The sequence below is a fragment of the Bufo bufo genome, chromosome 3 (assembly GCF_905171765.1).
Source record: "Bufo bufo chromosome 3, aBufBuf1.1, whole genome shotgun sequence".
NCBI lineage: Eukaryota > Metazoa > Chordata > Amphibia > Anura > Bufonidae > Bufo > Bufo bufo.
In genome coordinates, this window is record NC_053391.1 from 593,681,930 (window position 1) to 593,694,802 (window position 12,873).

At 42.6% G+C, this 12,873-nt stretch overlaps 1 protein-coding gene across 6 annotated transcripts in view; it reads right to left on the reverse strand.

The window, feature by feature from the left end:
• The window catches only part of VDR (vitamin D receptor), a 227,083-nt gene that overhangs the window by 73,208 nt on the left and 141,002 nt on the right, over window positions 1–12,873 (reverse strand). For all 6 annotated transcript variants that reach the window (XR_005777732.1, XM_040425878.1, XM_040425881.1 and 3 more), the window contains one exon: window positions 11,809–11,939. Coding sequence is in view for 5 of the 6 variants with exons in the window: in XM_040425878.1 (XP_040281812.1) it covers window positions 11,809–11,939 (131 nt within the window). In the remaining variant the exon portion in view is untranslated. The remainder of the gene's footprint in view (window positions 1–11,808; window positions 11,940–12,873) is intronic.

Below are 12,873 nucleotides of genomic sequence, written 5' to 3' on the forward strand. Positions count from 1 at the left end.
CCTGACCTATTTTACCATGCATTCTGTATTCAGAATGCTATTATTTTCCCTTATAACCATGTTATAAGGGAAAATAATACAATCTACAGAACACCGATCCCAAGCCCGAACTTCTGTGAAGAAGTTCGGGTACCAAACATGCACGATTTTTCTCACGCGAGTGCAAAAAGCATTACAATGTTTTGCACTCGCGCGGAAAAATCGCACATGTTCCCGCAACGCACCCGCACCTTTTCCCGCAACGCCCGTGTGAAAGAGGCCTAAGTCAATGGGGACGGATCCGTTTTCACTGACACAAAATGGCACAATAGAAAACGGATCCGTCTCCCATTGACTTTCAGTGGTGTTCAAGACGTTTTGGCTATGTTAAAGATAATACAAACGGATCCGTTCTGAACGGATGCATAGAAACATAGAATGTGTCGGCAGATGAGAACCATTTGGCCCATCTAGTCTGCCCAATATACTGAATACTATGGATAGCCCCCGGCCCTATCTTATATGAAGGATGGCCTTATGCCTATCCCATGCATGCTTAAACCCCTTCACTGTATTTGCAGCTACCACTTCTGCAGGAAGGCTATTCCATGCATCCACTACTCTCTCAGTAAAGTAATACTTCCTTATATTACTTTTAAACCTTTGCCCCTCTAATTTAAAACTGTGTCCTCTTGTGGTAGTTTTTCTTCTTTTAAATATGCTCTCCTCCTTTACCGAGTTGATTCCCTTTATGTATTTAAAAGTTTCTATCATATCCCCTCTGTCTCTTCTTTCTTCCAAGCTATACATATTAAGGTCCTTTAACCTTTCCTGGTAAGTTTTATCCTGCAATCCATGTACTAGTTTAGTAGCTCTTCTCTGAACTCTCTCTAGAGTATCTATATCCTTCTGGAGATATGGCCTCCAGTACTGCGCACAATACTCCAAGTGAGGTCTCACCAGTGTTCTGTACAGCGGCATAAGCACTTCACTCTTTCTACTGCTTATACCTCTCCCTATACATCCAAGCATTCTGCTGGCATTTCGTGCTGCTCTATTACATTGTCTTCCCACCTTTAAGTCTTCTGAAATAATTACTCCTAAATCCCTTTCCTCAGATACTGAGGTCAGGACTGTGTCAAATATTCTATATTCTGCCCTTGGGTTTTTACGCCCCAGGTGCATTATCTTGCACTTATCCACATTAAATTTCAGTTTCCAGAGTTCTGACCATTCTTCTAGTTTTCCTAAATCCTTTTCCATTTGGCGTTTCCCTCCAGGAACATCAACCCTGTTACCAGGGCCGCTGATAGAAATCATGGGTCCCCGTACAGCATACATGACGGGGCCCCCTTCAGCTCCACCCCCTGATCCCTCCTTCAGCCACACCCCTGGCCCCGCCCTTGGCCCCTCCCCAGACGCCGCCTTGAAACAACATGCAGATTTGTCTACAAGTGATATTTATGGCGCTGGGGGGTCGTCTGTGAATGGCGCTGTTATGGAGGGGATCTGTGAATGGCACTGTTATGGAGGGGATCTGTGAATGGCACTGTTATGGAGGGGATCTGTGAATGGCACTTTTATGGAGGGGATCTGTGAATGGCACTGCTATGGAGGGGATCTGTGAATGGCACTGTTATGGAGGGGATCTGTGGATGGCACTGTTATGGAGGGGATCTGTGGATGGCACTGTTATGGAGAGGATCTGTGGATGGCACTGTTATGGAGGGGATCTGTGGATGGCACTGTTATGGGGGGATCTGTGGATGGCACTGTTATAGAGGGGGATCTGTGGATGACACATACCGCCCACGTCCCTATTATAGTCAATGGGGACAGAGCGGCGGTCAGGCGAAATAGCCGCAGGACGGATCCGACATGGTGAACAGCCTGTCTGATCCGTCCTGCCGCAAGTGTGAAAGTAGCCTAAATGACTTTTTCTAAGATTTTTTATTTTTTTTGTATGAGAAACAGGCACCTGAAATTCAAGTGCCTATAGTGCTTAATAATCCATACTTTCGTACACCGCTGATATGACAGTGGTGTACAGAAGTACAGATTTCACTAGGGCTGCAGCGAGCGATGTACAGCACACATCACTCTCCCTGCCTGTCTGCTAAAGCCTGGCACAGTGGGCACAGGCAGGAAGAGCGATTTATATGCCAGTAGAGCTGAAGGAGGGCAAGGCAGGAGCTTGCATAGCATCGTTCCTCCTGCTTGTGCCCACTCTGCACAACACCCCCCCTCCATGAACTCTTCTTAATGCTAATGTGACAGAGTTCACTGTAATGGGGGGGGGGGGGGGGGGAGCTGCTAGGGCATCGTTGTCTATATAAGCATCAACAGCAAGCAGTGTTAATGGGGGGGGGGGGGGCTGCTTGAGGCACATTGTTCTGTATATGATAAGATTATGTAGAGGGCAGTGTGCCCCCCCTCCCCTCGAACTCTGCTTGCTGCTGCCCCCTCACACTAACCATTCGCCCCTCCCCCACACTTCCCCATTAACTTTTTTTTAACTGTTGACGGTGCACAGATGCAGTGCACACTACTTACATTGTCCGTAGCTGTGCAGCCTGCAGGGCACGCTCTCTGGAGACATTACTAGTCTCTGGGGATTGGAGTTAACTGAGCCGGGCAGGCAGCGCAGTGGAAGACAAGTCTAGCATCCCGCCCGCTCAGTCCTGTCTCTGTCTACTGAGCTAGGCTAGCCAATCAGCAGCAGGCTATTAACGCTGCTAAATGCTGATTGGCCGGTTCAACACCCAGCAGACAGACAGAGGAAAGCGCACTGGCATAGGCTGGCTGGGCACTGTCTGTCACTGCAGGAGCCGGCAGGAAGATTGATAAAATATGTAAGGGGAGGGGGGCCCTGAGCACAGGGGAAGCAGGGCCCGTCTGAGCCCCAGATAGGGAGAAGTGATAGTGGAGCCACAGCAGCTATGTCAGTGTAATTAGGGGCGGGGCCTTCCATCCACTCCAGGCCCCCCCCCTTCACGGGCCCCATAGCAGCCGCGTGGTCTGCCTCTATTGTAGGTACGCCACTGGGCACAACAACACTGCAGCAGGAGGCCTCCAGCGCACCAGCCGAACAGCGCCGCCCAGAGAGGCTTCCCCGTGACGTCACTGACTCAGTCCCCGCCCCTTTAACCTTTAGAGTCGGCAGCCCGGGCCCCCCTGCCAGCCGGGCCCGGTACAACTGGGCCAGCTGTACTGGCCTATCAGCGGCCCTGCCTGTTACATATCTTTGTGTCATCAGCAAAAAGACAAACCTTACCATCGAGGCCTTTTGCAATATCACTTATGAAGATATTAAACAAAATCGGTCCCAGTACAGATCCCTGTGGAACCCCACTGGTAACATGACCTTGTTTTGAATGTTCTCCATTGACTACAACCCTCTGTTGTCTGTCACTCAGCCACCGCCTAATCCACTCAACAATATGGGAGTCCATGCTCAATGACTGCAGTTTATTGATGAGTCTTCTATGTGGGACAGTGTCAAAAGCCTTACTAAAATCTAGATATGCGATGTCTACTGCACCTCCACTGTCTATTATTTTATTCACCCAGTCAAAAAAAATCTATAAGATTTGTTTGACATGATCTCCCTGAAGTAAACCCATGTTGTTTTTCATCTTGCAATCCATGGGATTTTAGATGTTCCACAATCCTATCCTTTAATAGGGTTTCCATTAATTTGCCTACTATTGATGTCAGACTCACTGGTCTATAGTTGCTCGATTCCTCCCTACTACCTTTCTTGTGAATGGGCACGACATTTGCCAATTTCCAATCTTCCAGGACGACTCCTGTTACTAATGATTGGTTAAATAAATCTGTTAACGGTTTTGCCAGCTCACCACTAAGCTCTTTTAATAATTTTGGGTGTATCTCATCAGGCCCCTGTGACTTATTTGTCTTCACCTTAGACAGCAAACTTAGAACATCTTCCTCTGTAAAGATACATGCATCAAACGATTTATTAGTCATTCTTTCTAGTAGAGGTCCTTCTCCTTTTTCTTTTGTAAAAACTGAACAGAAGTATTCATTAAGGCAGTCGGCTAGCCCTTTATTCTCTTCTACATACCTTCCGTCCTTTGTTTTTAATTTAGTTATTCCTTGTTTTAATTTCCTTTTTTCATTTATATATCTGAAGAATGTCTTATCCCCTTTTTTCATAGACTGAGCTAGTTTTTCTTCTGCCTGCGCTTTAGAAGTTCTTATAACTTGCTTGGCCTCTCTCTGCCTAATCTTGTAGATTTCCTTATCTTCATTGCTCTGGGTTTTTTTATAATTACAAAATGCTAGCTTTTTATTTTTAATGATTTGGGCCACTTCTGCGGAGTACCACAGTGGTCTCCTCCTTTTTTTGCTTTTACTGACAAGTCTAATGCAATTTTCTGTTGCCTTCAATAATGCACCTTTTAAGTAGTCCCATTTCTCCTGGACTCCATGTAATCCGTTCCAGTCTGATAAGGACTCATTTATGACTAATTTCATTTTTGAAAAGTCTGTTTTTCTAAAATCTAAAACTTTTGTTTTTGTGTGGTGGGACTCTTTCACAGTTCTTATATTAAACCACACTGACTGGTGATCACTAGATCCCAAGGTTTCGCCTACAATGACATCATATACCGAATCCCCATTTGTGAATACCAAATCCAAAATGGCCTCCCTCCGGGTTGGCTCCTCAACCACTTGTTGTAGAGATAACCCCAGTAGTGAATTTAGAATATCTGTACTCCTGGTAGAACTTGCTATTTTGGTTTTCCAGTTTATATCTGGAAGATTGAAATCTCCCATAATGATAACTTCTCCATTCATTGTCATTTTAGCTATTTCTTCAACTAGTAGATCATCTAGTTCTTTAACTTGACCAGGTGGTCTATATATCACACCTACACGAGTTACTGCATGGTTAGCAAACTGCAACGTAACCCAAAATGCAGACTGTTATATTATCTGAACAGATGCGTTTGTGCAGATCCATGATGGATCCGCACCAAAACACGAATTGGAAAGTAGCCTTATCTATACATAGGTGTTCGCAATATATTATTAGGCTTGATGGCCAAAATGATAATATGCAATAATATGACATGTCCATCTCAAACTGACCTCCCACCTCTCATCCCACTCACTTTTTGATTAGCTGCAGTCTGGATTCAGAATCAATCATTCCACTGAAACTGCCCTAACCAAAGTTGCCAAAAATCTGTTCACTTCCAAAGCTAAACATCACTACTCTGTGCTCCTCCTCCTTGACATGTCCTCTGCCTTTGATACTGTTGACCACTCTCTCCTGTTACAAACCCTTTCTTCCCTCAGCATCAGAAACCTGGGCCTCTCCTGTATCTTCTCGTATTTCACGAACAGAACCTTCAGTGTTTCCCATTCATCCACCACCTCCTCATCAGGCACCCTCTCTGTTGGTGTCCCTCAAGGCTCTGTCCTGGGTCCCCTACTTTTCACCATTTATACATTTGACCTTTGATCTACCTCTCTGGGCCAGATGTCACTTCCCTGCTATATCTTCATTCTCCTTCGGCTTCCTAAGGCCTCTTTCACACGACAGTATGTCTTTTTCAGTGTTTTGCGGTCCGTTTTAAACGGATCCGTTGTTCCGTTTTTTGTTTCCGTTGTGTTTCCGTTTCCGTTCCGTTTTTCCGTATGGCAAATACAGTATACAGTAATTTCATAGAAATATAGGACATGTTCTATGTTAAAACGGAACGGAAAAACGGAAATACGGAAACGGAATGCATACGGAGTACATTCCGTTTTTTTTGCGGAACCATTGAAATCAATGGTTCCGTATACGGACCGTATACGGACCGCAAAAAACGGACCGCAAAACGGAAAAAAAAAAACGGCCGTGTGAAAGAGGCCTAAAACTCCTAAAACTCAACTCAATCTACACTCAACTCTGCTGCCCGGTTAATTCACTTCTCCCCTCGTGTCTCATCTGTCTCCCCTTGGAAGTTGTAAGCTTTTGCGGGCAAGGTCCTCTACGCCTTTGTCTGTTAATTGTGTCTTGTTTATTGTATTTTTATATTATGTATTTGTAACCCCCTCTTGATGCACAACACCATAAAATGGTGCTTTCAAACAAAATAATAATAATAGTGACATGCAAAATAAAAAAATGTTTAACGTAGAAACTGATTAAAGCAATAAGAACCTTTCTGATGACATGTTCTCTTTAAAGCAGATCTGTCAGCTGTATATATCGCCCTACAGATACTTGTTCCTGCTCCCATTAGTGAAAACAGTATGAGGGAATAGTGCCTACTCATGCACACGACCATAGTTTGTCAGAATCCGATCTGCTTTTTTGTGGATCAGATGCGGACTCACCGCAAAACATGCAGAAAGCACACAGTGTTCTGTCCGCATCCACACGTCCGTTCTGCGGCCCTACAAGAAAATAGAACATGTCCTATTCTTATTCGTTTTGCTGAGAAGGATAGGACATTTCTACAGGAGTTCAAAAATCAATGGTGCCATGAACTCAGCCAGGATCCGTGTTTTGTGGATCTGGGATTTACGGACCACAAAATACTTATGGTCGTGTGCATGAGCCCTCATAGTTATCAGTCCATTGTATTCATGAGCACTCTGCGGAATACATTTTTGGACTACAAAATCTGTATCTGTAATATGCTGCCCTTCAGGAGTTGAGAAATCTACTTTACAAAGAGATCTGTGATTCTAGTGTCAATCCGATTTAAATTTTGAAATGTGTGTAAGGCCTATTGCACACGACCGTATGTCTTTTTCAGTGTTTTGCGGTCCGTTTTAAACGGATCCGTTGTTCCGTTTTTTGTTTCCGTTGTGTTTCCGTTTCCGTTCCGTTTTTCCGTATGGCAAATACAGTATACAGTAATTTCATAGAAAAAATTGGGCTGGGCATAACATTTTCAATAGATGGATCCGCAAAAAACGGAACGGATACGGAAGACATACGGATGCACTTCCGTATGCATTCCGTTTTTTTGCGGACCCATAGACTTTAATGGAGCCACGGAACGTGATTTGCGGCCAAATATAGGACATGTTCTATGTTAAAACGGAACGGAAAAACGGAAACGGAATGCATACGGAGTACATTCCGTTTTTTTTGCGGACCCATTGAAATCAATGGTTCCGTATACGGACCGTATACGGACCGCAAAAAACGGCCAGTAAACGGGAAAAAAAAACGGCCGTGTGAAAGAGGCCTAAGAATATTGAAAAGAAGTAAAAAATCCTAGAGTGCACCAACGTCAATGATTACAAAACATTCAAAACGTGACTTTTTGGCAGAAGAGAAAAATTCCATGTCCGTTTCTATTTTTATCTGCCTCGATTACTGTCCTTTAATAAATGAGCAGTTTAAAACTATGTTGACTGATTAACTTGAGGCAAACTAGCCAAGTTTATAGAAAAAGGACAAAGATGTCTTTTTAATATGGTCAGTGCGACTGGCATACTAATGAAGCAGAAGAATTGACTTAGAGCCACCCTATAGACTCTCTCTTACCAACAGTGGATTTAGGCCTCATGCACACGACCATTCACTTCAATGGGGCCGCAAAAGATGGGGACAGCACTCCGTGTCCTGGCCGCATCCTTTGCTCCGTTCCGTGGCTCCGCAAAAAATAAATAAAATAGCATGTCCTATTCTTGTCCGTTTTGCAGACAAGAATATGCCTTTCTACAATAGGCCGCCCGTTCCGCAAATGGCAGAAGGCACACGGGCAATTTCCATTTTTTGCGGATCCGCGGTTTGCGGACCGGAAAAAACGGAACAGTCGTGTGCATGAGGCCTTAGATGGGCTAGCAGATTGTAGGAAAGGAAGCTTTCCTTCCTGACAGTCGGCTGCTTGTTAGTGAAGGAGAACGCTGCATTTGCATACAGTGATCCAAAAGATCACAGGTTCTAAGCCCCTAACAGCACTAAAAGTTATTGCAAAAAAAGTTAGAAAAATTCTAAAATATTAAAATTTTAAATCAACCCCTTATATAAAAATATATAAACAATAAAAAAAATAGACAAAAAAGGTATTGCTGCATCTGAAAAGGTCTCAACTACTAAAATATAAATATATTTTTCCTGCACAATGTACACCGTATTCCCCCCCCCAAAAAAACCTGGATAACAGTTTAAAAAGTTGTTTGCACCCCAAAAATGGTACCTATAAAAACTACACAGTTTGTCCTGCAAATAATAAGCCCAGTTCTGTGAACGGAAATATAAAAAAAGTTATGACTATCAGAAAATGATTATGCAAAGAAAGTTTTGATTTCTTCAAAGGTTTTTATATTGTTTAAAATTAGTAAACAAAAAAACTATAAAAGTTTGATATCCTCGTAACTGTGGTTTGCTTTTTGTGGGACAAGTTGTAATGGAAAAAATATACACTGCTCAAAAAAATAAAGGGAACACAAAAATAACACTTCCTAGATCCGAATGAATTAAATATTCTTCTGAAATACTTTGTTCTCTACATAGTTGAATGTGCTGACAACAAAATCACACAAAAATAAAAAAATGGAAATCAAATTTTTCAACCCATGGAGGTCTGGATTTGGAGTCACACTACACAGGCTGAAACAACTTTGATGTAATGTCCTTAAAACAAGTCAAAATGAGGCTCAGTAGTGTGTGTGGCCTGCACGTGCCTGTATGACCTCCCTACAAAGCCTGTGCATGCTCCTGATGAGGTGGCGGACGGTCTCCTGAGGAATCTCCTCCCAGACCTGGACTAAAGCACCTGCCAACTCCTGAACAGTCTGTGGTGCAACGTGACGTTGGTGGATAGAGCGAGACATGATGTCCCAGATGTGCTCAATTGGATTCAGGTCTGGGGAACGGGCGGGCCAGTCCATAGCATCAATGCCTTCGTCTTGCAGGAACTGCTGACACACTCCAGCCACATGAGGTCTAGCATTGTCTTGCATTAGGAGGAACCCAGGGCCAACCGCACCAGCATATGGTCTCACAAGGGGTCTGAGGATCTCATCTCGGTACCTAAGGGCAGTCAGGGTACCTCTGGCGAGCACATAGAGGGCTGTGCGGCCCTCCAAAGAAATGCCACCCCACACCATTACTGACCCAATGCCAAACCGGTCATGCTGGAGGATGTTGCAGGCAGCAGAACGTTCTCCACGGCGTCTCAAGACTCTGTCACGTCTGTCACATGTGCTCAGTGTGAACCTGCTTTCATCTGTGAAGAGCACAGGGCGCCAGTGGCGAATTTGCCAATCTTGGTGTTCTCTAGCAAATGCCAAACGTCCTGCACGGTGTTGGGCTGTAAGCACAACCCCCACCTGTGGACGTCGGGCCCTCATATCACCCTCATGGAGTCTGTTTCTGACCGTCTGAGCAGACACATGCACATTTGTGGCCTGCTGGAGGTCATTTTGCAGGGCTCTTGCAGTGCTCCTCCTGTTCCTCCTTGCATAAATGCGGAGGTAGCGGTCCTGCTGCTGGGTTGTTGCCCTCCTACGGCCTCCTCCACGTCTCCTGATGTACTGGCCTGTCTCCTGGTAGCGCCTCCATGCTCTGGACACTACGCTGACAGACACAGCAAATCTTCTTCCCACAGCTCACATTGATGTGCCATCCTGGATAAGCTGCACTACCTGAGCCACTTGTGTGGGTTGTAAACTCCGTCTCATGCTACCACTAGAGTGAAAGCACCGCCAGCATTCAAAAGTGACCAAAACATCAGCCAGGAAGCATAGGAACTGAGAAGTGGTCTGTGGTAACCACCTGCAGAACCACTCCTTTATTGGGGGTGTCTTGCTAATTGCCTATAATTTCCACCTGTTCTCTATCCCATTTGCACAACAGCATGTGAAATTGATTGTCACTCAGTGTTGCTTCCTAAGTGGACAGTTTGATTTCACAGAAGTGTGATTGACTTGGAGTTACATTGTGTTGTTTAAGTGTTCCCTTTATTTTTTTGAGCAGTGTATTAATGGAGTGTAACTGAAAAAAATAAAAATAAATAAAACACTTGTATTTACGTAATTCACTGGGCGTAAAAATGACAATACCTTTAGGCCTTGTGCACATGACCGTATGTATTTTGCGGTCCGCAAAAAATACAGATGACGTCCGTGTGCATTCCGTATTTTTCGGAACGGAACAGCTGGCCCCTATTAGAACAGAACTATCCTTATCCGTAATGCAGACAATAATAGGACATGCTCTATTTTTTTGCGGAACGGAAATACGGACATACGGAAACGGGATGCACACGGAGTAACTTCCTTTTTTTTTGGACGGACCCATTGAAGTGAAGGGTTCTGTATACGGTCCGCAAAAAAAACGGAACAGACATGGAAATAAAATATGTTCGTGTGCATGAGGCCTTATTCTGTGGGTCAGTATGATTACAGCGATGATGCTTTTAAAAAAAAAATCACCATATTCTGACACTAACTTTTTAGATTTGTGTGTATGGAGCTGTGTGAGGCTCTTTTGTTGTGGAGCTATCTGTATGTAGTCTTTATTTAAATCATTTTGAGGTATGCATGACATTATTATTATAATATTAATAATTACATTTATTACATTTTATGGGGGTGAAGAGACCCAAAAAACTAGATTCATCCATTTTGATTTTTTTCAGCATTCACTGTATGGGACAGCATGGGATAAATACTTTATATTTATTGATGGCATTTTTAAAAGCTGCAATACCAGTGTAGTCTACACTTTTCTTTTTATTTACTTTTATTTGTAAAATTGGAAAAGGGGGTCATTTGAAATTTTAATTATTTAAGGTTTTTAGAGGTTTTAAAACTTCAAAATTTTGTTTTACATTTATTTATAGCAAGGCCACTGTACAGTGAATTGAGCCTTCCATCACAATTTCATTTCCGGAACTCATCTGATGGAGATGTTGGGTGTTGAACTCCCACTGATCTGTAATAGCCCTTTAAAGGCTATATACACCTTTGGGGCAATTTTTTTAATTATTGCATTGTACTCATTTTGAGCTAAAAATATATATTTTTTAATTTGTGTTTATTAAAAATATGATGTCTGTTTTTTCTGTACAGAGCTGACATGCTCTAGTAGCACCCTGTGGATTTTCAGTTTTTTCCATCAGACCAGGAGCAGACGGACTCCTTATCTCTGCTCTCTGACATTATAAACACTCATTATAGTTCAGTTCTTATCTTACTGATAAAAATGTGGCCTAAATACGTGTTTATGACCCCTTAGTAGTTTAGAGATAAGGGTTATTAGATGACTGGCACAAAGTGAAAGTACCAGTCACACAGCTCGAAAAACACTTAACCCTTTGTGACAGAACAGTTTAATATTTTTAATAAAGGCCAATTGAAAAGATGATTTTTAGCCAAAAATGAGTAACATGCAATCATAAAACTAAAATTGCCAAACATAGCCTTCAAGGACCAGTAGCATTTTTCCCACTTTGTGTTTCAGCAGGAGGGGGGGAGGAGCAATTTCAACATTGTTTTTTGGGATTTATTCAGAACATGAAGAATTAATATGTAAAATGCTTGTCCCCCTCCAGCCCCAATCCTCCTCCTTCACAGAGGCCGAAATGAGAGCTGTAAGTACCAGTATATATCCTCTTCTATACCAGGGATGGCCAACCTGAGGCTCTCCAGCTGTTGCAAAACTACAACTCCCAGCATGCCGAGACTACCTACAGGTATCAGCCTACAGCAGGGCATGGTGGGAGTTGTAGTTTTACAACAGCTGGAGAGCCGCAGGTTGGCCATGCCTGTTCTATATGAACAAACACAGCTTTGAACGATCATTAAAAGGGTGTTTAAATAGTAAAATAACCATTTTTTACTTACATTCCTTCATCATGCCTATATCAACACAACGCTTCAGCCGACAGGACTGACAATGGCGTCTATTATCTTTGGTTATTCTGCAATCACCATTAAAAGGACAAGTGAAAGCCGCTTTCCTTTTCATGCTTCTCCTAAAAGAAATAAAATCATAAGATGTACAAGAGAAATCTGTGACTGCCTTATCTAATGCTTCTTCAGAATGTTATCACTTTTGTATATGTATTTTACTCTAAATAAGATTACTGAAACATTAAAGGGAAAAAGCATGCGATGAAAATTCAGATAAAAATGTTGGCATACAATCTTCTTGATGGTTCAGCTGTAATAAATGACTGTACATTTTATTGAGATCTGTGCTATTCACTATCATGTCTGGTCAGATATACTGTTGAATGGCTCCTCTCCACTGTCTTGTATTTCACAGTATAGTGATGGAGTCATCAATTTTTCAGGGAATGCTATCCCATGTATGTAGGTTGTTCAGAGTCAGGCGAGGAATCTTGGGTCCACCAAATATAATTATTCTGACAGCCCAACATGTATGTGCTTCTTGTTTCATTGCAGCCACATAAGGATTGTACCTAGCAACAAGCAATGGTCTCAGAACCAACTTCAAATAGGGCTTTCTTCAGCCCATACGGTACATCATCACAATCTGGGCCATGAGGCCAGTTTCACATTTACAGTAGTTACACTGGAATTTAGACCAGGGCCTTTAACCCCTTATTGACCGGGCACATTTTCAACTTAAGGACCAGACCATTTTTTGCAAATCTGACCAGTGTCACTTTATGTGTGAATAACTTTAAAACGCTTTTACTTATCCAGGCCATTCTGAGACAGTTTTTTCGTCACATATTGTACTTCATGACACTGGTAAAATGGAGTAAAAAAATGAATAAAAATTTTATTAAAAAAATTTAAAATTTACCAAAAATTTGGAAAAATTAGCTAATTTCCAAATTTCTATTTCTCTACTTCTATAATACATAGTAATACCTCCAAAAATAGTTATTCATTTAGATTCCCCATATGTCTACTTCATGTTTGGATCATTTTGTGAAT